Source organism: Hyla sarda, chromosome 5 (genome assembly GCF_029499605.1).
Source record: "Hyla sarda isolate aHylSar1 chromosome 5, aHylSar1.hap1, whole genome shotgun sequence".
Taxonomy (NCBI): Eukaryota; Metazoa; Chordata; class Amphibia; order Anura; family Hylidae; genus Hyla; species Hyla sarda.
Genome location: NC_079193.1, coordinates 33,181,411 through 33,206,939, shown reverse-complemented (window position 1 = coordinate 33,206,939; position 25,529 = coordinate 33,181,411). Strand labels below are relative to the sequence as shown.

The window sequence follows — 25,529 nt, the reverse complement described above, 5'->3', positions numbered from 1 at the left end:
TATTTCTAATAGATTTTGACTCCTCAGTCCACAGCTGCTGCTGTCATTACTCTGCAGTTCTTATGTTTTTATACATAGTTGAGTTATTTGACCTTGTTTCCATGTTAATGGTTTGGCCACTTCTGCCCATACTTCCCTGGACAGCAGATGGGTGTACCAGGGTCCACCAGCTTCTGCCAGTACTGAGCTGATGGCACTGCTGGACTTTTTTCTGATTTTGAAGGGAAAAATGCTGAGTGTTTTAGCTGCTGCACTAGTTTTCCTTGGCCGACCACAGCATCTACAGTCCTCAATTTTACCCCTTTCTTTGCACTTTTTAAAAAGAGCTTGAACACCACATCTTGAAACCCCCATCTGCTTTGAAATCTTTGTCTCAGAAAGACCTTGCTGACGCCGTATTACTACAGTGGAGCAAAAAAGTATTTAGTCAGCCACCAATTGTGCAAGTTCTCCCACTTAAAAAAGATGAGGGATGCCTGTAATTTTCCTCATAGGTTATAACCTCAACTATGAGAGAAATAATGAGAAAAAAAAATCCATAAAATCACATTATCTGATTTTTAAAGAATTTATTTGCAAATTATGGTGGAAAATAAGTATTTGGTCACCTACAAACAAGCAAGATTTCTGGCTCTCACAGACCTGTAACTTCTTCTTTAACCTCTTAAGGACCCATGACGTACGCGTACGTCATGAGTCGGCTCCCGATCTATAACGCGGGGCCACCGCGTGAACACCGCGTCTAAAGTGAAAGTGAAACCATGCCAGTTAGCTCAGGGAGCTTTTCGGGATCGCCGCGGCGAAATCGTGGCATCCCGAACAGCTTATATGACAGCCGGAGGATTCCTACCTGCCTCCTCGCTGTCCGATCGCCGAATGACTGCTCAGTGCCTGAGATCCAGGCATGAGCAGTCAAACGGCAGAATCATCGATCACTGGTTTCCTATGAGAAACCAGTGATCAATGTAAAAGATCAGTGTGTGCAGTGTTATAGGTCCCTATGGGAGCTATAACACTGCAAAAAAAAGTGAATACAGATCATTTAACACCTCCCCTAATAAAAGTTTGAATCACCCCCCTTTTCCCATTAAAAAAAAACTGTGTAAATAAAAATAAAGATATGTGGTATCGCCGAATGCGGAAATGTCCGAATTATAAAATTATATCGTTAATTAAACCGCACGGTCAATGGCGTATGCGTCCAAAATAGTGCATTTTTGGTCACTTTTTATATCATGAAAAAATGATCAATAAGACATATCAATGCAAAAAAGGTACCGCTAAAAACTTCAGATCACGGCATAAAAAAACTAGCCCTCATACCGCCCCATACGCGGAAAAATGTAAAAGTTATAGGGGTCAGAAGATGACAATTTTAAACATATACATTTTCCTGCATGTAGTTATGATTTTTTCCAGAAGTACGACAAAATCAAACTTATAGAAGTAGGGTATCATTTTAATCGTATGGACCTACAGAATATATATAAGGTGTTATTTTTACCGAAAAATGTACTGTGCAGAAACGGAAGCCCCCAAAAGTTACAAAATGGCGTTTTTTAAATTCAATTTTATCTCACAATTATTTTTTTTTCTGTTTCGCCGTAGATTTTTGGGTAAAATGACTGATGTCATTACAAAGTAGAATTGGTGGCACAAAAAATAAGCCATCATATGGATTTTTAGGTGCAAAATTTAAAGAGTTATGATTTTTTAAAGGTAAGGAGGAAAAAACGAAAATGCAAAAATGGAAAAACCCCGGGTCCTTAAGGGGTTAAGAGTCTCCTCTGTCCTCCACTCATTACCTGAATTAATGGCCCCTGTTTGAACTTAAAAGACACCTGTCCACAACCTCAAACAGTCACACTCCAACCTCCACTATGGCCAATAACAAAGAGCTGTTGAAGGACACCAGAAACAAAATTGTAGACCTGCACCAGGCTGGGAAGACTGAATCTGCAATAGGCAAGCAGCTTGGTGTGAAGAAATAAACTGTGGGAGCAATTATTAGAAAATGGAAGACATACAAGACCACTGATAATCTCCCTCGATCTGGGGCTCCACACAAGATCTCACTCCCTGGTGTCAAAATGATCACAAGAACGGTGAGCAAAAATCCCAGAACCACACAGGGGGACCTAGTAAATGATGTAACAAAGGCTACCATCAGTAACACACTATGCCGCCAGGGACACAAATCATGCAGTACGTGATGTGTCCCCCTGCTTAAGCCAGTACATGTCCGGGCCCGTCTGAAGTTTGCTAGAGAGCATTTGGAGGATCCAGAAGAGGATTCGGAGAATGTCATATGGTTAGATGAAATCAAAGTAGAACTCAACTCGTCGTGTTCGGAGGAGAAAGAATGCTGAGTTGCATCCAAGGAACACCATACCTACTGTGAAGCATGGGGGTGGAAACATCAAGCTTTGGGGCTGTTTTTAAGCAAAGGGATCAGGACGACTGATCCGTGTAAAGGAAAGAATGAATATGGCCATGTATCATGAGATTTTGAGTGAAAACCTCCTTCCGTCAGCAAGGGCATTGAAGATGAAACGTGGCTGGGTCTTTCAGCATGACAATGATCCCAAACACACCACCCGGGCAACGAAGGAGTGGCTTCGTAAGAAGCATTTCAAGGTCCTGGAGTGGCCTAGCCAGTCTCCAGATCTCAACCCCATAGAAAACCTTTGGAGGGAGTTGAAAGTCTGTGTTGCCCAGCGAAAGCCCCAAAACATCACTGCCCTAGAGGAGATCTGCATGGAGGAATGGGCCAAAATACCAGGAACATTGTGTGAAAACCTTGTGAAGACTTACAGAGACCTCTGCCATTGCCAACAAAGGGTATATAACAAAGTATTGAGATGAACTTTTGTTATTGACCAAATACTTAATTTCCACAATCATTTGCAAATAAATTCTTTAAAAATCAGGCAATGTTATTTTATGGATTTTTTTTTCTCATTATGTCTCTCATAGTTGAGGTATACCTATGATGAAAATTACAGGCCTCTCTCATCTTTTAAAAGGGAGAACTTGCACAATTGGTGGCTGAATAAATACTTTTTTTTGCCCCACTGTACCTTGTGTCCTGTTGTTGTGCTCAGTCTTGCTAGTTGCTTGTTTTAACCTACATATGAAAATAAATGATGATCATGTATCACCTGTTTTCTATAATTGGATAATCATACACCTGACTATAATCCCATAAAATCTCTGACTTTGTGCAAGTATACCTAGAAGAACTGATGCAATTTTAACCCCTTAAGGACCTGAGGTTTTTCCGTTTTTGCATTTTCGTTTTTTGCTCCTTGCCTTTAAAAAATCATAACTCTTTCAAATTTACACCTAAAAATCCATATGATGGCTTATTTTTTGCACCACCAATTCTACTTTGTAATGACGTCAGTCATTTTGCCCAAAAATGGGGGCTTTTGGGGGCTTCCGTTTCTACGTAGTACATTTTTCGGTAAAAATGACACCTGATATGTATTCTGTAGGTCCATACGATTACAATGATACCCTACTTATATAGGTTTGATTTTGTCGGACTTCTGGAAAAAATCATAACTACATGCAGGAAAATTAATACGTTTAAAATTGTCATCTTCTGACCCCTATAACTTTTTTATTTTTCCGTGTATGGGGCGGTATGAGGGCTCATTTTTTGCGCCGTGATCTGAAGTTTTTAACGGTACCATTTTTGCATTGATAGGACTTATTGATCACTTTTTATTCATTTTTAAATGATATAAAAAGTGACCAAAAATGCACTATTTTGGACTTTGGAATTTTTTTGCGCGCACGCCATTGACCGAGCGGTTTAATTAATGATATATTTTCATAATTCGGACATTTCCGCACGCGGTGATACCACATATGTTTATTTTTATTTTTATTTACACTGTGTTTTTTTTTTTTATTGGAAAAGGGGGGTGATTCAAACTTTTAATAGGGGAGGAGTTAAATGATCTTTATTCACTTTTTTTTTTCACTTTTTTTTTGCAGTGTTATAGCTCCCATAGGGACCTATAACACTGCACACACTGATCTTCTATGTTGATCACTGGTTTCTCATAAGAAACCAGTGATCAACGATTCTGCCGCATGACTGCTCATGCCTGGATCTCAGGCACTGAGCAGTCATTCGGCGATCGGACAGCGAGGAGGCAGGAAGGCGAAGAGGCCCTCCCGCTGTCCTGTCAGCTGTTCGGGATGCCGCGATTAGCCGCGGCTATCCCGAACAGCTCGACTGAGCTAGTCGGGAACTTTCACTTTCACTTTTAGCCGCGCGGCTCAGCTCTGAGCGCGCGGCTAAAGGGTTAATAGCGCGCGGCGCCGCGATCGGCGCTGCGCGCTATTAGAGGCGGGTCCCGGCTTCACTATGACGCCGGGCCCGCCATGATATGAAGCGGGGTTACTGTGTAACCCCGCGTTATATCAGAAGAGCAGGACCAAGGACGTACCGGTACGTCCTTGGTCCTTAAGGGGTTAAAGGCAAAGAGTGGTCAAGCGGAAAAAAATGGCTTGTTCATTGCTGTTTGTTAATTGATTAAAAAAACTTATAATGCTTTTGTTTTTTAAAGCATTACAGTAAATTTATCAATACTCTACCTCATCACATCCAGGGTGATCACCGATAACTGGCCCTTGTTCATACCGCAGGGATTTTCTTTTGCACATATATGGGAACATTTCCTTACATATCTTGTCCGCCCATTGTCCATCCTGTGTAAGAATTTATTACAAGGAGGTTAACACCTTATAACTAAGAAAACCTTACTAATAGCTTTACCTTCATGGTCCTCAGGTTCACAATGTCATACCTTAGTGGATAATGCAACACAATCCTCTTGTCTGCTATTGAGGTGAGATGGTTCTCCTCTCTGCCATGCCGTATATTTCACCAGAGATCCATCGCTCCATTCAAGCAATAGATGAGTCTTCAAGTCAGTCAACCCAAGCCAAACATAATCTGCATCTAATGAAAGAACATATTACTTTTATATCTATATTAACCCCATCAAGACCAATGACGTATATTTACATGCTCTGGGCGATAGGGGTGTATAAACTGCGCTCACAATCTGACTGGTCTTCATACCAAGTGAGTACCGGCTACTTTTAGCAGCCGGGACTCATTGCTAATGCCGGTGTGAGGTGCAAACTTGCGCCCTGTGCAAACTTGCTTCTGCTCCTCCCCACAGCTCTCCGAAGATTTCCGAAGCTAAAGCTGGGGGGAAGTCAGAACGAAGACAGAACAGGGGGAGGAGATAGGACGTACACGCCTCTTTCATCTTCCCTCCCTCTGCTCTGCCTGCCTTCGGAGAACACAGGTTTGCACGGGCAGAGCAGGGGGAGAGAGGAGGTACATATGACTCCCTCCTCATCTCCCCTTCTCAGCCCCGCTTCTCCGAACGAGGGGGGTACACAAGTGCCTCCTGCACAGCTTCGCCTTCCACCTCCCCTCGCTGCATGTTCGGAAATCTCCGGACAGCTGAGGGGAGGGGCCAATGCAAAATTGCATGGGGCGCAGTTTTGTACCTCATACCGGTCATCAGCGATCATGCTGATGTCTGGCATTAACCCTTCAGATGCTGCAATGAAAGTTGATAGCAGCATCTAAAGTATTAAAATGCCAATTGCCAGTTAGACCAGTTGGAAATGAGTTAAAATAGTGGCAAGAGGGCTTTCCCTTACCTCTGTGTGGCTCTGTATGAACAGGCTGATGAGGCAGCCTGTACAAGCAGAGTGCAGATAACACGGATCAATGCTGCGCAATGGCAAATTATTTTAAAAAATATTTATTAAAATATAAATTAAGTCCTTCTATTCTAAAAGTTTAAATCACCCCCTTTTCCCAGATAAAGAAAAAAATTGTAAAACAACATAAACATGAACACGTTTGGCCTTGTCCTTGGCGTAAATGCCCGAACGAATAAAATATAATGTTTGTGATCCTGCACAGTGAAGTGTGTAAACATAAAGAAAAACTGCAGAATTGCTAATTCTTGAAAACTTCATATTCCAGGAAAAAATAAAAAATAAATTAAATTGATCATAAAGTTCAATCAAAACAAAAAATGATACCAATTAAAACTACAAGATGCTCAGTTACAAAGCTATTATACATGTTATACATGGGAGGCTTCTCTTTAGTAACCAGCCTGTCCTGCTTCCTCTGCTGCATCCCCCAATCAGATCTAACTCTGGGGCAGAAGTGCCAGCTTCTTCATACGTAAAGCTATACTTTAATTTTATAAGCTGTATAGCAGATCTAGGAATAGATGATTCAATGCTCGTCACATGCTTTAGTAGAGACCCATCAAATAGAGAAATGTCTCTGCTACTGTCAATATAAGGAAAAGTGTATCTGTAGAGAACCAGTAGATACTTACCAGACTCCTCATACAGTGAGGCAATAGCACTTGCTTCTTCACTATTGTGCACACTTGCAAGATCACCCCCTTCTTTCCTACAAGATGACAAGGCGTCCTTCCAATTCTTATTTTCAGGATCCAAATAATAGCAGTATCCATTATAAGAAGTCCATGATGAAGGACAAAATGTAGGGTCACTGGTCCCTGTAGGGTCACTGGTCCCTGTAGGGTCACTGGTTCCTGAAGGGTCACTGGTCCCTGATATAACATAATAAGAAACGTCATGACCATTAAATGTAAATGACATATCTATTGGAAATCCCCCGCCTGATCAGAAACATATGTTTATCCCTCCACTGTTTAAAGGGGTTATTTCCCCTGTAATTCACCTAAATAAAGTGTTTTTTTACAAGGCTTGGCCTTTACTCACTAGGAAGGGAATTGATAATGAGAAGTTTATGCAGGAGGACCAAGCAGATATCCAGACCACACTCAATAAAATAGATCCATTTACCTCCATGGGCCCAAATAAACTATGGCGAGGACAATGTTAGGTATCTGGGATGGGTGGAGCCAAAACAAGCTTGGAAGGTTCTAGAGCAGGGGTCCTCAAACTACAGCCCGCATTTACCCGGCACGCCGGGTGTTTTTGCCTTAGGACATCCCTGTGTTCCGAAAGATGCCTTCGGAACACAAGGATGCCTCTGAAGTCCCTGCGGCCCGCGTTTACTTTAAAAACGCGGGGACCGCCGGGAGCAGGCGCACGCAGCGACGTCGCTGACGTCCCATGCGTGCGCCCATGGCAACCGAGCGCGGAGCAGAAGAGAAGAAGCAAGGACGCGCGCGCTGGCAGTAGGTAAGTGTTTACCAGCGGCGTGTCCCTTCGGTGTTCTGACCACCGATACTCCGGTCCTGCTATGGCCGGAGCGGTGGTCGGAACACTGAAATGGGGCAGTGGGGGAACATACTGCCAACGTAATTTGGGGGACTATACTGCCAGCCTAATGTGGGGGAACATACTGCACCTAATGTCGGGGAACATACTGCACATAATGTGGGGGAACATACTGCCAGCCTAATGTGGGGGACTATACTGCACCTAATGTGGGGGAACTTTACTGTCAACCTAATGTGGGGGACTATATTGCACCTAATGTGGGGGAACTATACTGCCAGCCTAATGTGGGGGAACATACTGCCAGCCTAATGTGGGGGACTATATTGCACCTAATGTGGGGGGACATACTGCCAACGTAATGTGGGGGACTATATTTCACCTAATGTGGGGGAACTATACTGCCAGCCTAATGTGGGGGACTATATTGCACCTAATGTGGGGGAACATACTGCAAGCCTAATGTAGGGGACTATATTGCACCTAATGTGGGGGAACTATACTGCCAGCCTAATGTGGGGGACTATTTGCACCTAATGTGGGGGAACATACTGCAAGCCTAATGTAGGGGACTATATTGCACCTAATGTGGGGGGACTATACTGCCAGCCTAATGTGGGGGACTATATTGCACCTAATGTGGGGGAACATACTGCAAACCTAATGTGGGGGAACTATACTGCCAGCCTAATGTGGGGGACTATATTGCACCTTATGTGGGGGACTATACTGCCAGCCTAATGTGGGGGAACTATACTGCCAGCCTAATGTGGGGGACTATATTGCACCTAATGTGGGGGACTATATTGCACCTAATGTGGGGGAACATACTGCAAGCCTAATGTGGGGGAACTATACTGCCAGCCTAATGTAGGGGACTATATTGCACCTAATGTGGGGGGGACATACTGCCAACGTAATGTGGGGGACTATATTGCACCTAATGTGGGGGAACTATACTGCCAGCCTAATGTGGGGGAACATACTGCCAGCCTAATGTGGGGGGACTATATTGCACCTAATGTGGGGGGACTATACTGCCAGCCTAATGTGGGGGACTATATTGCACCTAATGTGGGGGAACATACTGCAAACCTAATGTGGGGGAACTATACTGCCAGCCTAATGTGGGGGACTATATTGCACCTAATGTGGGGGACTATATTGCACCTAATGTGGGGGAACATACTGCAAGCCTAATGTGGGGGAACTATACTGCCAGCCTAATGTAGGGGACTATATTGCACCTAATGTGGGGGGGACATACTGCCAACGTAATGTGGGGGACTATATTGCACCTAATGTGGGGGAACTATACTGCACCTAATGTGGGGGGGAACTACAACCTAATGTGGGGGAACTACTACCTAATGTGGGGGAACTATACTGCCAACCTAATATGGGGGAAGTATACTGCACCTAATTTGGGGGAATTGTACTGCACCTAATGTGGGGGAATTGTACTGCCAACCCTAATGTGGGGGAACTACAACCTAATGTGGGGGATCTATACTGCCAACCTAATGTGGGGGGAACTGTGATGTGTACTTAAAGTGGTAGTCCACTAATAAGATATATAAGTGTTCATAGGAATTTATTCATGTTTTGTTATCTATAGTCCGGCCCTCCGTGAACTGGCCCCCCATTTAAAAAGTTTGAGAACTCCTGTTCTAGAGGGAGCAGGACAGAAGGGGAGAGGCAGGAACTTGTCTGGTCAGGAGTCACGATGACAGGACTACAAGTAGCAGTTTGCATTCAGAACATTAGAGGTCTAGAAGTGTGAAGCCAGAGAGACCCAGCAGTGTGCACCCAGAGAGACCCAGCAGTGTGCACCCAGAGAGACCCAGCAGTGTGCACCCAGAGAGACCCAGCAGTGTGCAGCCAGAGAGCCCCAGCAGTGTGCAGCCAGAGAGCCCCAGCAGTGTGCACCAAGAGAGCCCCAGCAGTGTGCAGCCAGAGACCCAGCAGTGTGCACCCAGAGAGACCCAGCAGTGTGCACCCAGAGAGACCCAGCAGTGTGCAGCCAGAGAGACCCAGCAGTGTGCAGCCAGAGAGACCCAGCAGTGTGCAGCCAGAGAGCCCCAGCAGTGTGCAGCCAGAGAGACCCAGCAGTGTGCAGCCAGAGAACCCCAGAAGTGTGCAACCAGAGAGAACCAGCAGTGTGCAACCAGAGAGCCACAGCAGTGTGCAACCAGAGAGACCCAGCAGTGTGCAGCCAGAGAGACCCAGCAGTGTGCAACCAGAGAGACCCAGCAGTGTGCAACAAGAGAGACCCAGCAGTGTGCACCAGGAGAGCCCCAGCAGTGTGCACCCAGAGAGACCCAGCAGTGTGCAGCCAGAGACCCAGCAGTGTGCAGCCAGAGAGACCCAGCAGTGTGCACCCAGAGAGACCCAGCAGTGTGCAACCAGAGAGACCCAGCAGTGTGCAGCCAGAGAGACCCAGCAGTATGCAGCCAGAGAGACCCAGCAGTGTGCAGCCAGAGAGACCCAGCAGTGTGCAACCTGAGAGCCCCAGCAGTGTGCAGCCAGAGAGACCCAGCAGTGTGCAGCCAGAGAGACCCAGCAGTGTGCAGCCAGAGACCCAGCAGTGTGCAGCCAGAGAGCCCCAGCAGTGTGCAGCCAGAGAGCCCCAGCAGTGTGCACCCAGAGAGACCCAGCAGTGTGCAGCCAGAGACCCAGCAGTGTGCAACCAGAGACCCAGCAGTGTGCAGCCAGAGAGACCCAGCAGTGTGCAGCCAGAGAGACCCAGCAGTGTGCAGCCAGAGAGACCCAGCAGTGTGCAGCCAGAGACCAGCAGTGTGCACCCAGAGAGACCCAGCAGTGTGCACCCAGAGAGACCCAGCAGTGTGCAGCCAGAGAGACCCAGCAGTGTGCAGCCAGAGAGCCCCAGCAGTGTGCAGCCAGAGAGACCCAGCAGTGTGCAGCCAGAGAACCCCAGAAGTGTGCAACCAGAGAGAACCAGCAGTGTGCAACCAGAGAGCCCCAGCAGTGTGCAACCAGAGAGACCCAGCAGTGTGCAGCCAGAGAGACCCAGCAGTGTGCAGCCAGAGAGACCCAGCAGTGTGCAACCAGAGAGACCCAGCAGTGTGCAACAAGAGAGACCCAGCAGTGTGCACCAGGAGAGCCCCAGCAGTGTGCACCCAGAGAGACCCAGCAGTGTGCAGCCAGAGACCCAGCAGTGTGCAGCCAGAGAGACCCAGCAGTGTGCACCCAGAGAGACCCAGCAGTATGCAGCCAGAGAGCCCCAGCAGTGTGCAGCCAGAGACCCAGCAGTGTGCAACCTGAGAGCCCCAGCAGTGTGCAGCCAGAGAGACCCAGCAGTGTGCAGCCAGAGAGACCCAGCAGTGTGCAGCCAGAGACCCAGCAGTGTGCAGCCAGAGAGCCCCAGCAGTGTGCAGCCAGAGAGCCCCAGCAGTGTGCACCCAGAGAGACCCAGCAGTGTGCAGCCAGAGACCCAGCAGTGTGCACCCAGAGAGACCCAGCAGTGTGCAACCAGAGACCCAGCAGTGTGCAGCCAGAGAGACCCAGCAGTGTGCAGCCAGAGAGACCCAGCAGTGTGCAGCAAGAGAGCCCCAGCAGTGTGCACCAAGAGAGCCCCAGCAGTGTGCAGCCAGAGACCCAGCAGTGTGCACCCAGAGAGCCCCAGCAGTGTGCAGCCAGAGACCCAGCAGTGTGCACCCAGAGAGACCCAGCAGTGTGCAGCCAGAGAGACCCAGCAGTGTGCAGCCAGAGAGACCCAGCAGTGTGCAGCCAGAGAGCCCCAGCAGTGTGCAGCCAGAGAGACCCAGCAGTGTGCAACCTGATAGACCCAGCAGTGTGCAGCCAGAGAGACCCAGCAGTGTGCACCAAGTGAGCCCCAGCAGTGTGCAGCCAGAGCCCCAGCAGTGTGCACCCAGAGAGCCCCAGCAGTGTGCAGCCAGAGAGATGTAAGGAGATGAGGAGGGATGTACAGCATCACTACTCACCTCGCCGGCTGTATAGTATACAGGGGTGCATAGTATCCCCATGTATACTATACAGGAGCCGGGAATCCAGTCACTATACTGACAGGACTCCATGCTCCTATAGCACATTTGGGCGGTATACAGAATATACAGCTATCTATAGATAGCTGTCTATAGTGTATACAAAAGAGGAGATCCTCTTACCTCCCTCGCTCCCTGTCCCTGCCGGTGATTTAAAGTTTTCCTAGATTAGTAGAAAACGGAGAGCGCATGCGCAGCACTCCTCAGACAGCGTAGGGCTAACGTATGCAGCGTTAAAAGCATAGCTCTGCGCATGCGCCGTTGTCCGCACCGCGCAGGGCTAGCGTGCAGCTTTCCTCCACTACACAGTTAGTGTAGGGAGGCTAGAGTATGTTCGCGCATGCGCAGTTGGTCATAGGAGTCCGTAGAAAACTGTGTGCGCATGCGCAGTTTACTACGGACTCCAGTAATGTAACTAGTGTAGGCAGGCAGGGAGTGAGGGAAGCCAGCGTAGGGTACGCGTAGTTTAACATTAGTGTAGCCTAGCTACCTTAGATTGTAGCATAGTTAGCGTAGCTTAGGTTTCAAAGTGAAAGGAGCTAGGTTATAGGTTTTAAAGTAAAGAGACTACAACTCCCAGCATGCCCAGGCAGCTAAGGGCTGTCCAGGCAGGATGGGAGTTGTAGTTTTACAAAGTTTTAGCGTAGTTAGAGTAGTGTAGTGTTAGCGTAGTTTTACACAGGTTTAGCGTAGTTAGCGTAGTGTTAGCGTAGTTTTACACAGGTGTAGTGTAGATAGCGTAGCATAGTGTTAGTGTTGTTTTTCACAGGTGTAGTGTAGATAGCATAGTGTAGATTTCTGACACCCGTTGCGATCTGTCTAATAATGCAGATAATACAGCTCCCAGTATGGAGTTGAGTGTGCTCCATGTTGGGAGCAGTAGTACCTGCACTTAAGGACATATCACGGTGGGTGTCACATCCTGTATAAAGCATAGATCCGGGTGGCCGCTCTTCTCGCGTTGTGATTGGCTGGAACCATCTGGCCAATAGTGTTGCTCGCGAATATTCGCAATTCGAATATTATTCACGAATATCGCATATTCGCGAATTCGCGAATTTCGCGAATATAGCGCTATATATTCGTAATTACGAATATTGTTTTTTTTTTTTTTTTTTTTCTTCACAGTACACATCACAGTGATCATCCCTCTCTGCTTCCAGCTTGTGTGGTGTAAAGAAGGCTCTAATACTACTGTGTGAGACTGGCGTGCGAAAAATTCGCATATGCGAAAATTAGCGTATGCTAATTTTGTATATGCTAATTTTCACATATGTAAATTTTCGCATACGCGAACTTTCGCATATGCGAAAATAAAACGAGAATATAACTAATATCCGCGAATATATGACGAATATTCGTCCATATATTCGCGAATATTCGCGAATTCGAATATGGCCTATGCCGCTCAACACTACTGGCCAATCACATCTCTTTGCTGGAAATATGAATCATCATGAATTCACATCGCAAAACATAGTGCAGGATAGCGGAGAAGTGGCCGTGCTACTTGCTTCTATACATTATATAGGAGGATTGCAATGGGTGTCAGAAGTGACACCCGGGGCAATCTGTCTGTTAGTACAGGTACTACTACTCCCATCATGGAACAGTCTGTTCCATGCTGGGAGTAGTAGTAGCACCTAAAAAATGTAAAACAAAAATAAAGAAAAAAAGTTAAAAACACACAATTTATTAAACACATTATTAAAATACATTACTAATAAGAAGTTTAACAAAATTGATTATAACAGACAAATATATTATTTTGAGATTTAAATGGCCCCTTTCTACATTTTTATTATTGTTGGCTACATTTTTAGTTCCCTGCCCGCCCACATAAATTGATACCTGTCTAAAAATGTATAAAATTTCATTATAAACAATATGAATTTGGTTAAATACAAATTTTCCCATCACTACTGTATCTTTTTTTTTTATTCTTAATGGTACCCCCACGAAATTTTAATAAAAAAGGTATCTCCATCTATTTTTTGGATAGCTAAAGTCCAAAAAAAGAATAAGAACCCGCCTGCAAAAACGCCACAGTTAAAACCCATATGGCGATTTTCCCGAAAAAACGCCAAAAGGATTAAAAAAACGCCAAACTGAAAGACGCCAAGTGGATATGGTATTTAGCAGTTCCCAAATGACTTGCAGCTAACATCTGGCCACTGCGCTTTTTCACTGAAAAAATGCCGTGTGGCAGAATGGGCATTTTTTTAGGACGTTTTTGTGTATTCCAGACTTATAGGGCAACGGGAAAGCACTTTTAGGCCCACTTATGGCAAGACCCAGCGTCTAATGAGACCAACAACCATTTACACATCTGCCTGAGACATAACTGCATGTAGAGTTTTCAAGCAATGCAATAGTGTTGCTCGCGAATATTCGCAATGCGAATTTTATTCGCGAATATCGCATATTCGCGAATTCGGTAATATAGCACTATATATTCATAATTAGTGTTGAGCGCATAGGCCATATTCGAATTCGCGAATATTCGCAAATATATGGACGAATATTCGTCATATATTCGCTAAATTCGCATATTCGTAATATTCTCGTTTTATTTTCGCGTATGCAAAAATTCGCGTATGCGAAAATTAACATATGCGAAAATTCGCATATACAAAAATTTGCATAAGCGAAAATTCGCACGCCAGTCTCACACAGTAGTATTAGAGCCTTTTTTACACCACACAAGCTGGAAGCAGAGAGGGGTGATCACTGTGATGTGTGATTTTGCTTTCGAATATTCGCAATGCGAATTTTATTTGCGAATATCGCATATTTGTGGATTCGCGAATATTCGCGAATATAGCACTATATATTCGTAATTACGAATATTCGTTTTTTTTCCCACAGTACACATCACAGTGATCACCCCTCTCTGCTTCCAGCTTGTGTGGTGTAAAAAAGGATGTAATACTACTATGTGAGACTGGCGTGCGAATTTTCGCATATTCGAAAATTTGCATATGCGAATTTTCGCATATGTGAATATTGCATATGGTAATTTTCACATACGCGACTTTTTCGCATATGCGAAAATATAACGAGAATATTACGAATATGCGAATTTAGCGAATATATGACGAATATTCGTCCATATATTCGCGAATATTCCTATGCCGCTCAACACTAATATCTACCGCCATATGGTCCTGTATAGAATCACATATATTGTATACAGATCTCTGTACAGATGGTATCTACCGCTATATGGGCACTGTATATGATCACTTTTATAATATACAGATCCTGTATAGTATACTGGTCTGTGTATAGTGGTTTTATTTACTACAGTATGGGGGTATTATCCAGTTATTGTGTGGTGGTATATATTTACTCCTTTTATACTGGTGTTATTGGTTATGCTAAATTATATTTATCTTATACATAAAATTTAGTTTATTTTGTGTGTAGGGGTGGTGGAGGGATTTGGGTGGAATAGGGGCAGAAGTATGACCAGAGTTGGAGCATCGCAGGGGGCCCTGAGTGTTGTCAGTCTGCCCCTGTTTACATGGACACCATCATCTCCATAATATCAATCTGGGACAACTCCCAAAAATACATGTCTCCACTAAGGAAGGGGGAAGTCATTAACCCACACAAATAATAATAAAATGTAATATTGTATTAACAACTAGATTAAAATAGTGCACATACAAAATATAGAAAGTACAGCAGAGAACTGAAAAAGATAGTGTTTGAGCCAAATCCCATAAAATCACAAGATATAGTGTAACCATAATAATATTGCACTAAGGGATCAAACGGTGTAAATAATGGTCACCTGTTTTATATCTAAATAATGAGCGGGCCAAAAGAATACTAAAAACACATAGAGGGGTATTTATGAAGCATTTTACCCTGGTTTTCTTGGATAGATCTGGCTCAATATTTTGACTGTGTGTTTTTTGGGACTTTTTCTGCGACTTTTCATTTACCTGTGTTTTGCTTTGTTGCTGTGTTAGACGTGTTTTTGGTTGATTTTTTTGCAGTGGTCAGGGATTCGTGAAAATGTGACTTTTTAAAAAGTTGCATACTTTGGTGCAATCCACCAAAACTGGTGCTATTCCCCACAAAATAACAAAGCACTTGCAAACTAACTGTGGACGGCATTATTAAAGGGGTACTCCGGTGAAAACCTTTTTTCTTTTAAATCAACTGGTGGCAGAAAGTTAAACATATTTGTAAATTACTTCTATTAAAAAATCTTAATCCTTTCAGTACTTATTAGCTGCTGAATGCTGCAGAGGAAATTCCTTTCTTTTTGGAACACTGATGACATCATGAGCACAGTGCTCTCTGCTGACATCTCTGTCCATTTTAGCAACCATGCATAGCAGATGTATGCTAAGGGCAGCATGGTGGCTCAGTGGTTAGCACTGCTGCCTTGCAGTGCTGGGGACTTGGGTTCAAATCCCACTGAGGACAACAATAAATAAAGTGTTATTATTATTATAAAAATGTCATCAGAGAGAACTGTGCTCGTGATGTCATCAGAGAGCATTCCAAAAAGAAAAAAATTTCCTCTGCAGTATTCAGCAGCTAATAAGTACAGGAAGGCTTAAGATTTTTTAATAGAAGTAATTTACAAATATGTTTAACTTTATGCCACCAGTTGATTTAAAAGAAAGACAGCCATAGGCTGTCCGGGCATGCTGGGAGTTGTAGTTTTGCAACATCTGGAGGTCCGCAGGTTGAAGACCACTATTGGGTTCAAAATCTTTATTTTTTTTTAGATTTTGCACCTATAAATTGGGTGCGTCTTATATGCTGGTGCGTCCTATAGGGCGGAAAATACGGTAACTGCTGATCTCTCATTCAAATTTTATCGCATATTTTATTATTGCTTATACATATATCTATCACATAATTAATTTGATGCATCCTTGTTTTAACCAAGTATTTGATTAGTTGTAATAAGGTGGGGTTAGTGCAAGGGCCCTGCACAGCCGCACATACAATACCAATAATTCAAATGTCATTATTATCACCATTATCACTCAGCCTGTATCTATTATTTATCATTCATTTATTAGTATTATATCAATTCAATATTTATTATTAATCAATACTACTAATCAGTTATAATACCCAGTCAGTAATATACGTTAAGTAATATCATCATATCCTGACACTAGACCATTAATCACTATACATTCCATCCTGACATTCCACACAGAACACTATCATATGTGTATCCAGAGGTCTGTATCTCCATACATTATTCTATATTATACTTTGACACGTAGGGTTAACGTGTATCATACAGTACCTCGATACTCGTTCATCACCTATTAGTGTGAGCCCCCCCACCTTCAATTCATTATTAAAGGGTACCTCTCACCAAATAAACTTTTGCTATATTTTAGATTAATGAATGTTGAATAACTTTCCAATAGCATGTTAATGAAAAATATGCTTCTTTCTATTGTATTTTTCCCGATCAGTCCCGTCAGCAAGCATTTCTGACTCATGCTGGAGTCCTAAACACTCAGAGCTGCCAGCCTGCTTTGTTCACAGCCAAACAGGCTGTGAACAAAGCAGGCTGGCAGCTCTGAGTGTTCTCCTTTGTGAACAAAGCAGACTGGCAGCTCGTAGTGTTTAGGACTCCAGCATGAGTCTGAAATGCTTGCTGCCAGGACTGGTAGGGAGACCCCTAGTGGTCATTTCTTCAAAGTGGAAAATTAAATAGAAAGAAGCATATTTTTTAATAACATGCAATTGTAAAGTTATTCTGCATACATTAATCTATAATATATCAAAAGTTTTTTGAATGAGAGGTACCCTTTAAAAAGTCACTTAATTGTCGCATGGATTAAAAAGGAGTAATGCTGTAAGAAATGTGATCAGCACCGGATTAATCACATGTCCTGCACCATGCGATAAATTAGGGGCAGGTACACAGTTTACACTACATGAATTAATGGAGTAAAAAGACGTTCAACTACAGTAACCCCCCGACCTGCGATGGCCCCGACATATGATAAAATCGACATACGATGGTCTCTCAGAGGCCATCGCATGTCGATGTCAGCATCGACAAACGATGCTTTTATATGTCGGGGCCATCGCATTAACTGTGCAAAATGCTTAAGCTGCTGTCGGATAGCAGTTTAAGCATCCGGAGCAGGTTCGCCTACCTATTCCCGCTGCTCCGGGTCCACTTCGCGATCCTCCGGCGTCTTCTGTATCTTCTCCAGGGTCTGGGCCTCGCTTTCTGGCGTCGTTATTACGTCACTAGGCACACCGCGTCGGCGCAGCAGCGTAATAACGTCACCAGAAAGCGAGGCCCGTACCCTGCAGAAGATGCGGAAGAAGCCGGAGGATCGCGAAGAAGACACCGGAGCAGCGGGACAGCATCGGGAGCCCCTGGGACAGCGTCGGGAGCGGTGAGGACCTGGTCCGGAGCGGCGGGGACAGGTGAGTATAACTTCCTATACTTTACATTGCACGGATCCCTCAACATACGATGGATTCGACAAACAATGGGTCGTTTGGAACGAATTACCATCGTATGTTGAGGGACCACTGTACTCCACTTTTCATAAATACCCCCCCCCCCCCCATAATTATTGTGGGAGATTTATCAAACCTGTACAGAGGAAAAGTTGCCCAGTTGCCCATAGCAACCAATCAGCTCGCTTCTTTCATTTTTAACAAGGCCTCTGCAAAATGAAAGAAGCGATCTGATTGGTTGCTATGGGCAACTGGGCAACTTTTTCTCTGGACAGGTTATGATAAATCTCCCCCATATAGTCCCCAATCAGGAGATAGCAACCGATGACCCTATATCCTAGTATGGAGTCAAACACAGGATTCCCAAACCAGGGCCCCTCAGGATTGTACACCACACTCGCCCAAAGCGCAGCACAAGTGGACATAGGCTAAAGCCCTGAAGGCACGTTTTCATGTCTTCCTCCCTTTACTATTGTAGAGCTGCCTATTCTTTATACTCTCTGGGAATATTTATTATATTTTATGTATGTCATTTATTATATTGTATTGTATGTCATATCATGTATCTAATCATTTATGTTATTGTATGGTCTCATTATAAATTTTTATAATAAATAAAAATGGGGGGGGGGGGGTATTTATCAAAGGATTTATGTGGGGGGGTTTTCACGTAACTTTGGCGCAATACTTTGTCGCAGTGTCTTTTTGCGTCAAAGTTTGGCGCATCTTCTCCACTGTCATTTTTACGACTTTCTCAAAATCACACGGTCCTGTGTGTGATTTCAACTTTAGTCAGTAATTCATCATTTGCTCCAATCGATCTTTGGCGCAATTTTGGCGCAAATCCTCGCCAAGAAATTTTGCACATGGGAAAACCCACTTAGCAATGTCAGAAAATGATGTAAAGGCGTCAAAATACATTAAAAACATTTTTTTTTTTGTGAAAGCAGCGACGCCTCCGGGGCTGCGCAATACTATCCTGCGACATAGTTGTCTCTGAGGAACCTTCACCCTCCGTTGAGCCAGCATTGGACATGGCCGCACAGGTTCAGGAAAGGTAAGCACTAAAGCAGTGTGGTCTCCAACCTGCGGACCTCCAGATGTTGCAAAAACTACAACTCCCAGCATGCTCGGACAGCCAACGGCTGTCCGGGCATGCTGGGAATTGTAGGTTTGCAACATCTGGAGGTCCGCTGGTTGAAGACCACTGCACTAAAGTAACAAAAAAACAAAAAAAACTACCCAAGTTGAAAATAAAATCCATTTCACATGGCGGCTATAAACCCCACAAAAGAAAATAACTCACGTCGCTTGCTGATATACTGCAGGAGGGACTCCGGAATGGCTGCACAAGGGGTAAAATACGCGTCCTCTGTGGTGGTAAGTTCTGTGTAAAAGGCGCTGTGAACGGCTGATTTCAACATTTGTGCCAAAATTACTAACAACTTGCACCAAATGATAAATTTGGCGCATGTCCACGAAAACCAAAGTGAAAAAAAAGGGTAAAAAGAAACTGTCAACAGGCAAAATTGATAAATACCCCCCTATGTCGCTATACAGAACATCACCTGAGCGAAAACACTGGGGGGGTATTTATGAAAAGTGGAGTAGGTGAACGTCTTTTTACTGCATTCATTCATGTAGTGGAAACTGTGGGGGTTATTTATTAATAATGGCCTTGGCTAGATCATTTTTGTTGTTTGTCTAGATGCGTTTTATTTTTATTTTTTTTGGCGGTGCTGCTCCAAATGTATCATATTGTCACAGTGACCATGAGAAATTTCACATAGATCCACACCCAGATCATTTTTCTACCCTGCTTCCGAGGAGCTTGTTTGTTGTTTGTGTGTTTGGCTTTATTTGTTTTCATTTTAAGGCAAATGAATGGCTTAAAGGGGTACACCGCTGCTCAGCGTTTGGAATAAACTGTTTCGAACGGTGGAGCCGACGCCGGGAACTCGTGACGTCATAGCCCCGCCCCCTCATGATGTCATGCCCTGCCCTCTTAATGCAAGTCTATGGGAGGGGGTGACGGCTGACACCGTCCCCACCCATAGACTTGCATTGAGGAGGCGGGGCGTAATGTCATGAGGGGGCGGGGCTATGATGTCAAAAGCTCCCAACGGCGGCTCCAGCGTTCGAAACAGTTTATTCCAAACGCTGAGCAGCTGAGTGTCCCTTTAAAGAGGGTCTGCAAAGAGAGTCTCACATTTGAATAGTGGTTTCAAAATTATTGTTCGAGAGATGGAGGTTTTAGTTGAAAAGATTTTCATTTTTTTTTACCTTTCACTTTTTTTTTTATCTTGTTATCATCACTTTGTCGGAAATTTTTTTAAACTTGGGCACATGAAATTGTTAGATTTTGGCCTTTGCTAACAATCTTATTGGGACAGATTTATCAAACTCTGTGAGAGAAAAAGTGGAGTGACTTTCCCAGAGCAACCAATCACAGCTCAGCTAACGAGCTGAGGTAAAGTGAAAGCTGAGCTGTGATTGGTTGCTGTGGAAAAATCTCTCCACTTTTTCTCTCACACAGTTTGATAAATCTGGGCCATTGTTTCTTACATCTTTACCTTTCTTTATTGTACCTTAAAAATATATCTCTGATTTCATATGGAAAACTGCTTTACTTTTCATTTGCATCTCTCTCTCTCTCTCTCTCTCTCTCTCTCTCTCTCTCTCTCTCTCTCGTGATTTTTATTTTTTGAAAACAGACAGGAGTAGTAATCTTTTTTAGACCTGATCGGGAGGGGGTCTAGGTTTGCAGGTTTTTTTTTTGCGCTGGTTGCAAGAAAAATTTTAGCAAAAATAAAAAACATGCAGATAATAAATTCGTGAACACTGAAAAAATCATATAAATATAGATAAATTGCCAAATATACTGTGAGGCCGAGTCACAATGTTTAAAAAGCGCATTACAGACAGAATCGACAGTACAAGGCATCAAACATAGGACATTACCACAAAGTAACAGGACAGGCACCTGCGACTTTTTGTGCGACTTTTTAATCCGTGCAACAATTATGTGACTTTTTAATAACGCTGTCCACAGTTAGGCTGGGTCCACACTACGTTTTGTCCCATACGGGAGCGCATACGGCAGGAGGGAGCTAAAACCTCGCGCTCCCGTATGTGACCGTATGCGCTCCCGTATGTCATTCACTTCAATGAGCCGACCGGAGTGAAACGTTCGGTCCGGTCGGCTCATTTTTGCGCCGTATGCGCTTTTACAACCGGACCTAAAACCGTGGTCAACCACGGTTTTAGGTCCGGTTGTAAAAGCGCATACGGCGCAAAAATGAGCCGACCGGACCGAACGTTTCACTCCGGTCGGCTCATTGAAGTGAATGACATACGGGAGCGCATACGGTGACATACGGGAGCGCGAGCTTTTAGCTCCCTCCTGCCGTATGCGCTCCCGTATGGGACAAAACGTAGTGTGGACCCAGCCTTAGTTTGTAAGTGCTTTTTTATTTGGTGGCGATTAACACCTGTTTTGGTTGGTTGCACCAAAGTATGCAACTTTTTTAAAAAGTCGCATTTTCATAAATCCCTGACCACTGCAAAAAAAATCAACCAAAAACACGTCTACCACAGCAACAAACCAAAACACAGGTAAATGAAAAGTCGCAAAAAACACACTGCGCCAAAATATTGAGACAAATTTACCCAAGAAAACTAGGGTAAACTGCTTTATAAATACCCAACCTGCTGCTCTTCTATGGTCCCCTCACTGATGTATATATACACCTATTCACATTTCCCACAGAGAGCTGTGATTGGCCAGATGGTTCCAGCCACTCACAGCTCTCTGCCTGAAATATGATTAATCGGTATATATATATATATATATATAGTGACACCCGCTGCGATTTGTCTATTAATGCAGGTACTACAGCTCCCAGCATGGAGCAGAGTGTGCTCCATGTTGGGAGCAGTAGTACCTGCAGTTGAGGACATATGCGATCGTCCTATCTATTGCAGGGATGTGAGCACAGGTGAAACACGTCTGCATCTGTACATTATATAGGGCGATCGCAGGGGTGCTGCTAATGAATAAATTCATTTTTTGGAATCGAGTCAAAGTTCTGGTTTGGTCCGAATCAAATTTTTTCATGAAATTCGGAACGAATTCGATTTCGTCAGTTTCGATTCGCTCATCTCTAGTACTCTGCTGACACCTCTGTCTGTGTCTGGAACTGTCCAGAGTAGGAGCAAATCCCCATAGCAAACCTCTCCTTCTCTGGACAGTTGTTGATATGGACAGAGGTGGTAGCAGAGAGCACTGTGGTCAGACTGATAAGAATTCCAGAAAGAAATACAACTTCCTCTGTAGCATACAGCAGCTCATAAGTACTGGAAAGATTAAGATTTTTAAATAGAAGTAAATTACAAATCTGTTTAACTTTATGGCACCAGTTGATTTAAAAAAAACTTTAAAAAGTGTCCCTTTAATCATTCCTTCTTTGTGTGTGTTTGTGTGCGTGTGTGTGAGTACAGCTTAAAACCAGAGAGGAAAGGGGTACAGAGCAGGGCTGCCAAGAGCAGTGAGTCAGTAGAGTGAAGCAGGGGGAGGAGTCATCACAGTGCAGGCAAGAGAAGGACACGCCCCCTCCCTTTGAGATAATTGAAAAGACATTGAGCAGCTGTAATATGCTATTTTAGTGAAATATTGGTTAGGTACTGAATAACATATAACAGTTGTTTTTATTTTATTTATTTATTTTTTGTGGGATCTGACAGGTACGCTTTAATCCTCACTGCACAGAGAAAGACAGAGAGAAGTAAGGTGTGTGTCCATAAATTTACTATTCTGCCTTTACACTCTGTCTAATACTTCAGTCACCTCCAAAGCTGTATTCCTCATTCTGCAGTTACATCATATCTTATTCTCATGTCCCTTCCAGAGCTGCATTCATTATTCTGCTGTAACACCATGTCTCACCATCCTGTCACCTCCAAAGCTGCACTCACTATTCTGCTGTTACACTGTGTCTTATACTGCTGTCACTTTAAAAGCTGCAGTCCCTATTCTGCTGTTACACCATGTCTTCACCTCCTGCCACTTCCAGAGCTGCACTCACTATTCTGGTTTATATACCTTATCCTCCAGTCACCTCCAGACTACAGTCCTTAATCTGCTGTTATACAATGCCTTATCCTACAATTACATCCAAAGCTGCATTCACTATTCTGCTGTTACATCTTTTTTTATCCATGATACCAGACACCACCTAAACCCCTCACTCTCAGGTTTGGGGAGGGGGGGGGGTTCACACTAACGTACACGTACAGCCTGTACTCACTGCTGTGCTGCCCACACTTACAGCCTGTACTCACTGCTGTGCTGCCTACACTTACAGACTGTACTCACTGCTGTGCTGCCTACACTTACAGCCTGTACTCACTGCTGTGCTGCCTACACTTACAGCCTGTACTCACTGCTGTGCTACCTACACTTACATCCTGTACTCACTGCTGTGCTACCTACACTTACATCCTGTACTCACTGCTGTGCTGCCTACACTTACAGCTGGTAATCACTGCTGTGCTGCCCACACTTTACAGCCTGTACTCACTGCTATGCTGCCTACACTTGCAGCCTGTACTCACTGTTATGCTGCCTACACTTGCAGCCTGTACTCACTGCTGTGCTGCCCACACTTACAGCCTGTACTCACTGCTGTGCTGCCTACACTTACAGCCTGTACTCACTGCTGTGCTGCCTACACTTACAGCCTGTACTCACTGCTGTGCTGCCTACACATACATCCTGTACTCACTGCTGTGCTGCCTACACTTACAGCCTGTACTCACTGCTGTGCTGCCTACACTTGCTGTCTATACTCACTGCTGTGCTGCCTACACTTACACCCTGTACTCACTGCTGTGCTGCCCACACCTACAGCCTGTACTCACTTCTGTGCTGCCTACACTTACAGACTGTACTCACTGCTGTGCTGCCTACACTTACAGACTGTACTCACTGCTGTGCTGCCTACACTTACAGACTGTACTCACTGCTGTGCTGCCTACACTTACAGCCTGTACTCACTGCTGTGCTGCCTACACTTACAGCCTGTACTCACTGCTGTGCTACCTACACTTACATCCTGTACTCACTGCTGTGCTACCTACACTTACATCCTGTACTCACTGCTGTGCTGCCTACACTTACAGCTGGTAATCACTGCTGTGCTGCCCACACTTACAGCCTGTACTCACTGCTGTGCTGACTACACTTACATCCTGTACTCACTGCTGTGCTACCTACACTTACATCCTGTACTCATTGCTGTGCTGCCTACACTTACTACTGGTAATCACTGCTGTGCTGCCCACATTTACAGTCTGTACTCACTGCTGTGCTGTATACACTTACAGCCTGTACTCACTGCTGTGCTGCCTACACTTACAGCCTGTACTCACTGCTGTGCTGCCTACACTTACAGCCTGTACTCACTGCTATGCTGCCTACACTTGCAGCCTGTACTCACTGCTATGCTGCCTACACTTGCAGCCTGTACTCACTGCTGTGCTGCCCACACTTACAGCCTGTACTCACTGTTATGCTGCCTACACTTGCAGCCTTTACTCACTGCTGTGCTGCCCACAGTTACAGCCTGTACTCACTGCTGTGCTGCCTACACTTACAGCCTGTACTCACTGCTGTGCTGCCTACACATACATCCTGTACTCACTGCTGTGCTGCCTACACTTACAGCCTGTACTCACTGCTGTGCTGCCTACACTTGCTGCCTATACTCACTGCTGTGCTGCCTACACTTACAGCCTGTACTCACTGCTGTGCTGTATACACTTGCTGCCTATACTCACTGCTGTACTGCCTACACTTACCATGAGAGGTTGGGGGGGGGGGGTGTTGAACAGTCAGCACAGCCAAGCTTTAGGTATTGGAAGACGCCTTCCTCTCTAGTGCCCGAAGCCTGGCTGCGCTGACTCCACCTTCTCCATCAGTGTTTGTCACTGAGGCAGTTCCAGCATGGCAACTCTCTTCTGGACATCACATACTGGAGCGATTATTCTATCCCAATGGGAATGTGGTGGCCACAATCCTGTCACTGTGAGATCTCAGCATGTACAGGCTGCCTAAGAGTGACAGGAGTGTGATGACAGCAGCCACAGTACTATCACCCTCATCAGACTGTACAGGAAGATGTCTATAAAGAATGGGCATACGAGGGCCCCATGATCTTCTTTTGCCCAGGGGCCCCAATAGGTGTCAGTCCACCTCTGGGATATAATAGTGTATGTGATGATACAACCTCTGTAAGATAATATATGGGTCACAAATGCTGCTCTGATGTCCAGACATATCAATAACCACCACTATAAAAAATGTAAGTACAGGATTACTCACCCAGCAGGCAGGATGGCCACAGTAGACATAGAAGAACAAGTAATGTGAAGAAAGTCATTGTAGATATCTCATTTCTCATCAGATCTCAGTTCTTAAAGGGACAGTATGAATAGAACTCAGATGAGTCCGATGACAGTCCTCTATAGGAATAGTGTGTCAGTCTAATATGTGGTGTGTATATAACATATATAATATCCTGTCACATGGGACAATAAAGCAACCAGAGCATTCCTGTCCTAAATGCATACATAAGCTAATACTGTATCTCTTCCTGTTTATTCACGTACTTTATCACAAAGTCACAGTTCTGCCCATATCCTACCTGGCTTGGGTTCAGTTGGGTGCGTCATTGTTGATTTCTTAGGAATTATTTACAACAT

The 25,529-nt window shown here is 44.5% G+C and overlaps 1 protein-coding gene across 6 annotated transcripts in view; it reads right to left on the bottom strand.

Moving 5' to 3' along the window:
- The window catches only part of LOC130273041 (macrophage mannose receptor 1-like), a 276,050-nt gene extending 250,742 nt beyond the window's left edge, over positions 1 to 25,308 (bottom strand). For 3 of the 6 annotated variants that reach the window (XR_008843850.1, XM_056519196.1, XM_056519200.1), the window contains exons 1-4: positions 19,075 to 19,198; positions 6,396 to 6,635; positions 4,824 to 4,978; positions 4,612 to 4,725 (exon numbers count right to left, since the gene is read on the bottom strand). Coding sequence is in view for 5 of the 6 variants with exons in the window: in XM_056519196.1 (XP_056375171.1) it covers positions 4,612 to 4,725; positions 4,824 to 4,978; positions 6,396 to 6,635; positions 19,075 to 19,192 (627 nt within the window). In the remaining variant the exon portion in view is untranslated. Of the gene's footprint in view, positions 1 to 4,611; positions 4,726 to 4,823; positions 4,979 to 6,395; positions 6,636 to 15,250; positions 15,420 to 19,074; positions 19,199 to 25,149 lie in introns of those variants that run through there. The other 3 variants (XM_056519198.1, XM_056519197.1, XM_056519199.1) reach the window with 3 other exon arrangements.
- Between the last annotated feature and the right edge of the window lie 221 nt (positions 25,309 to 25,529).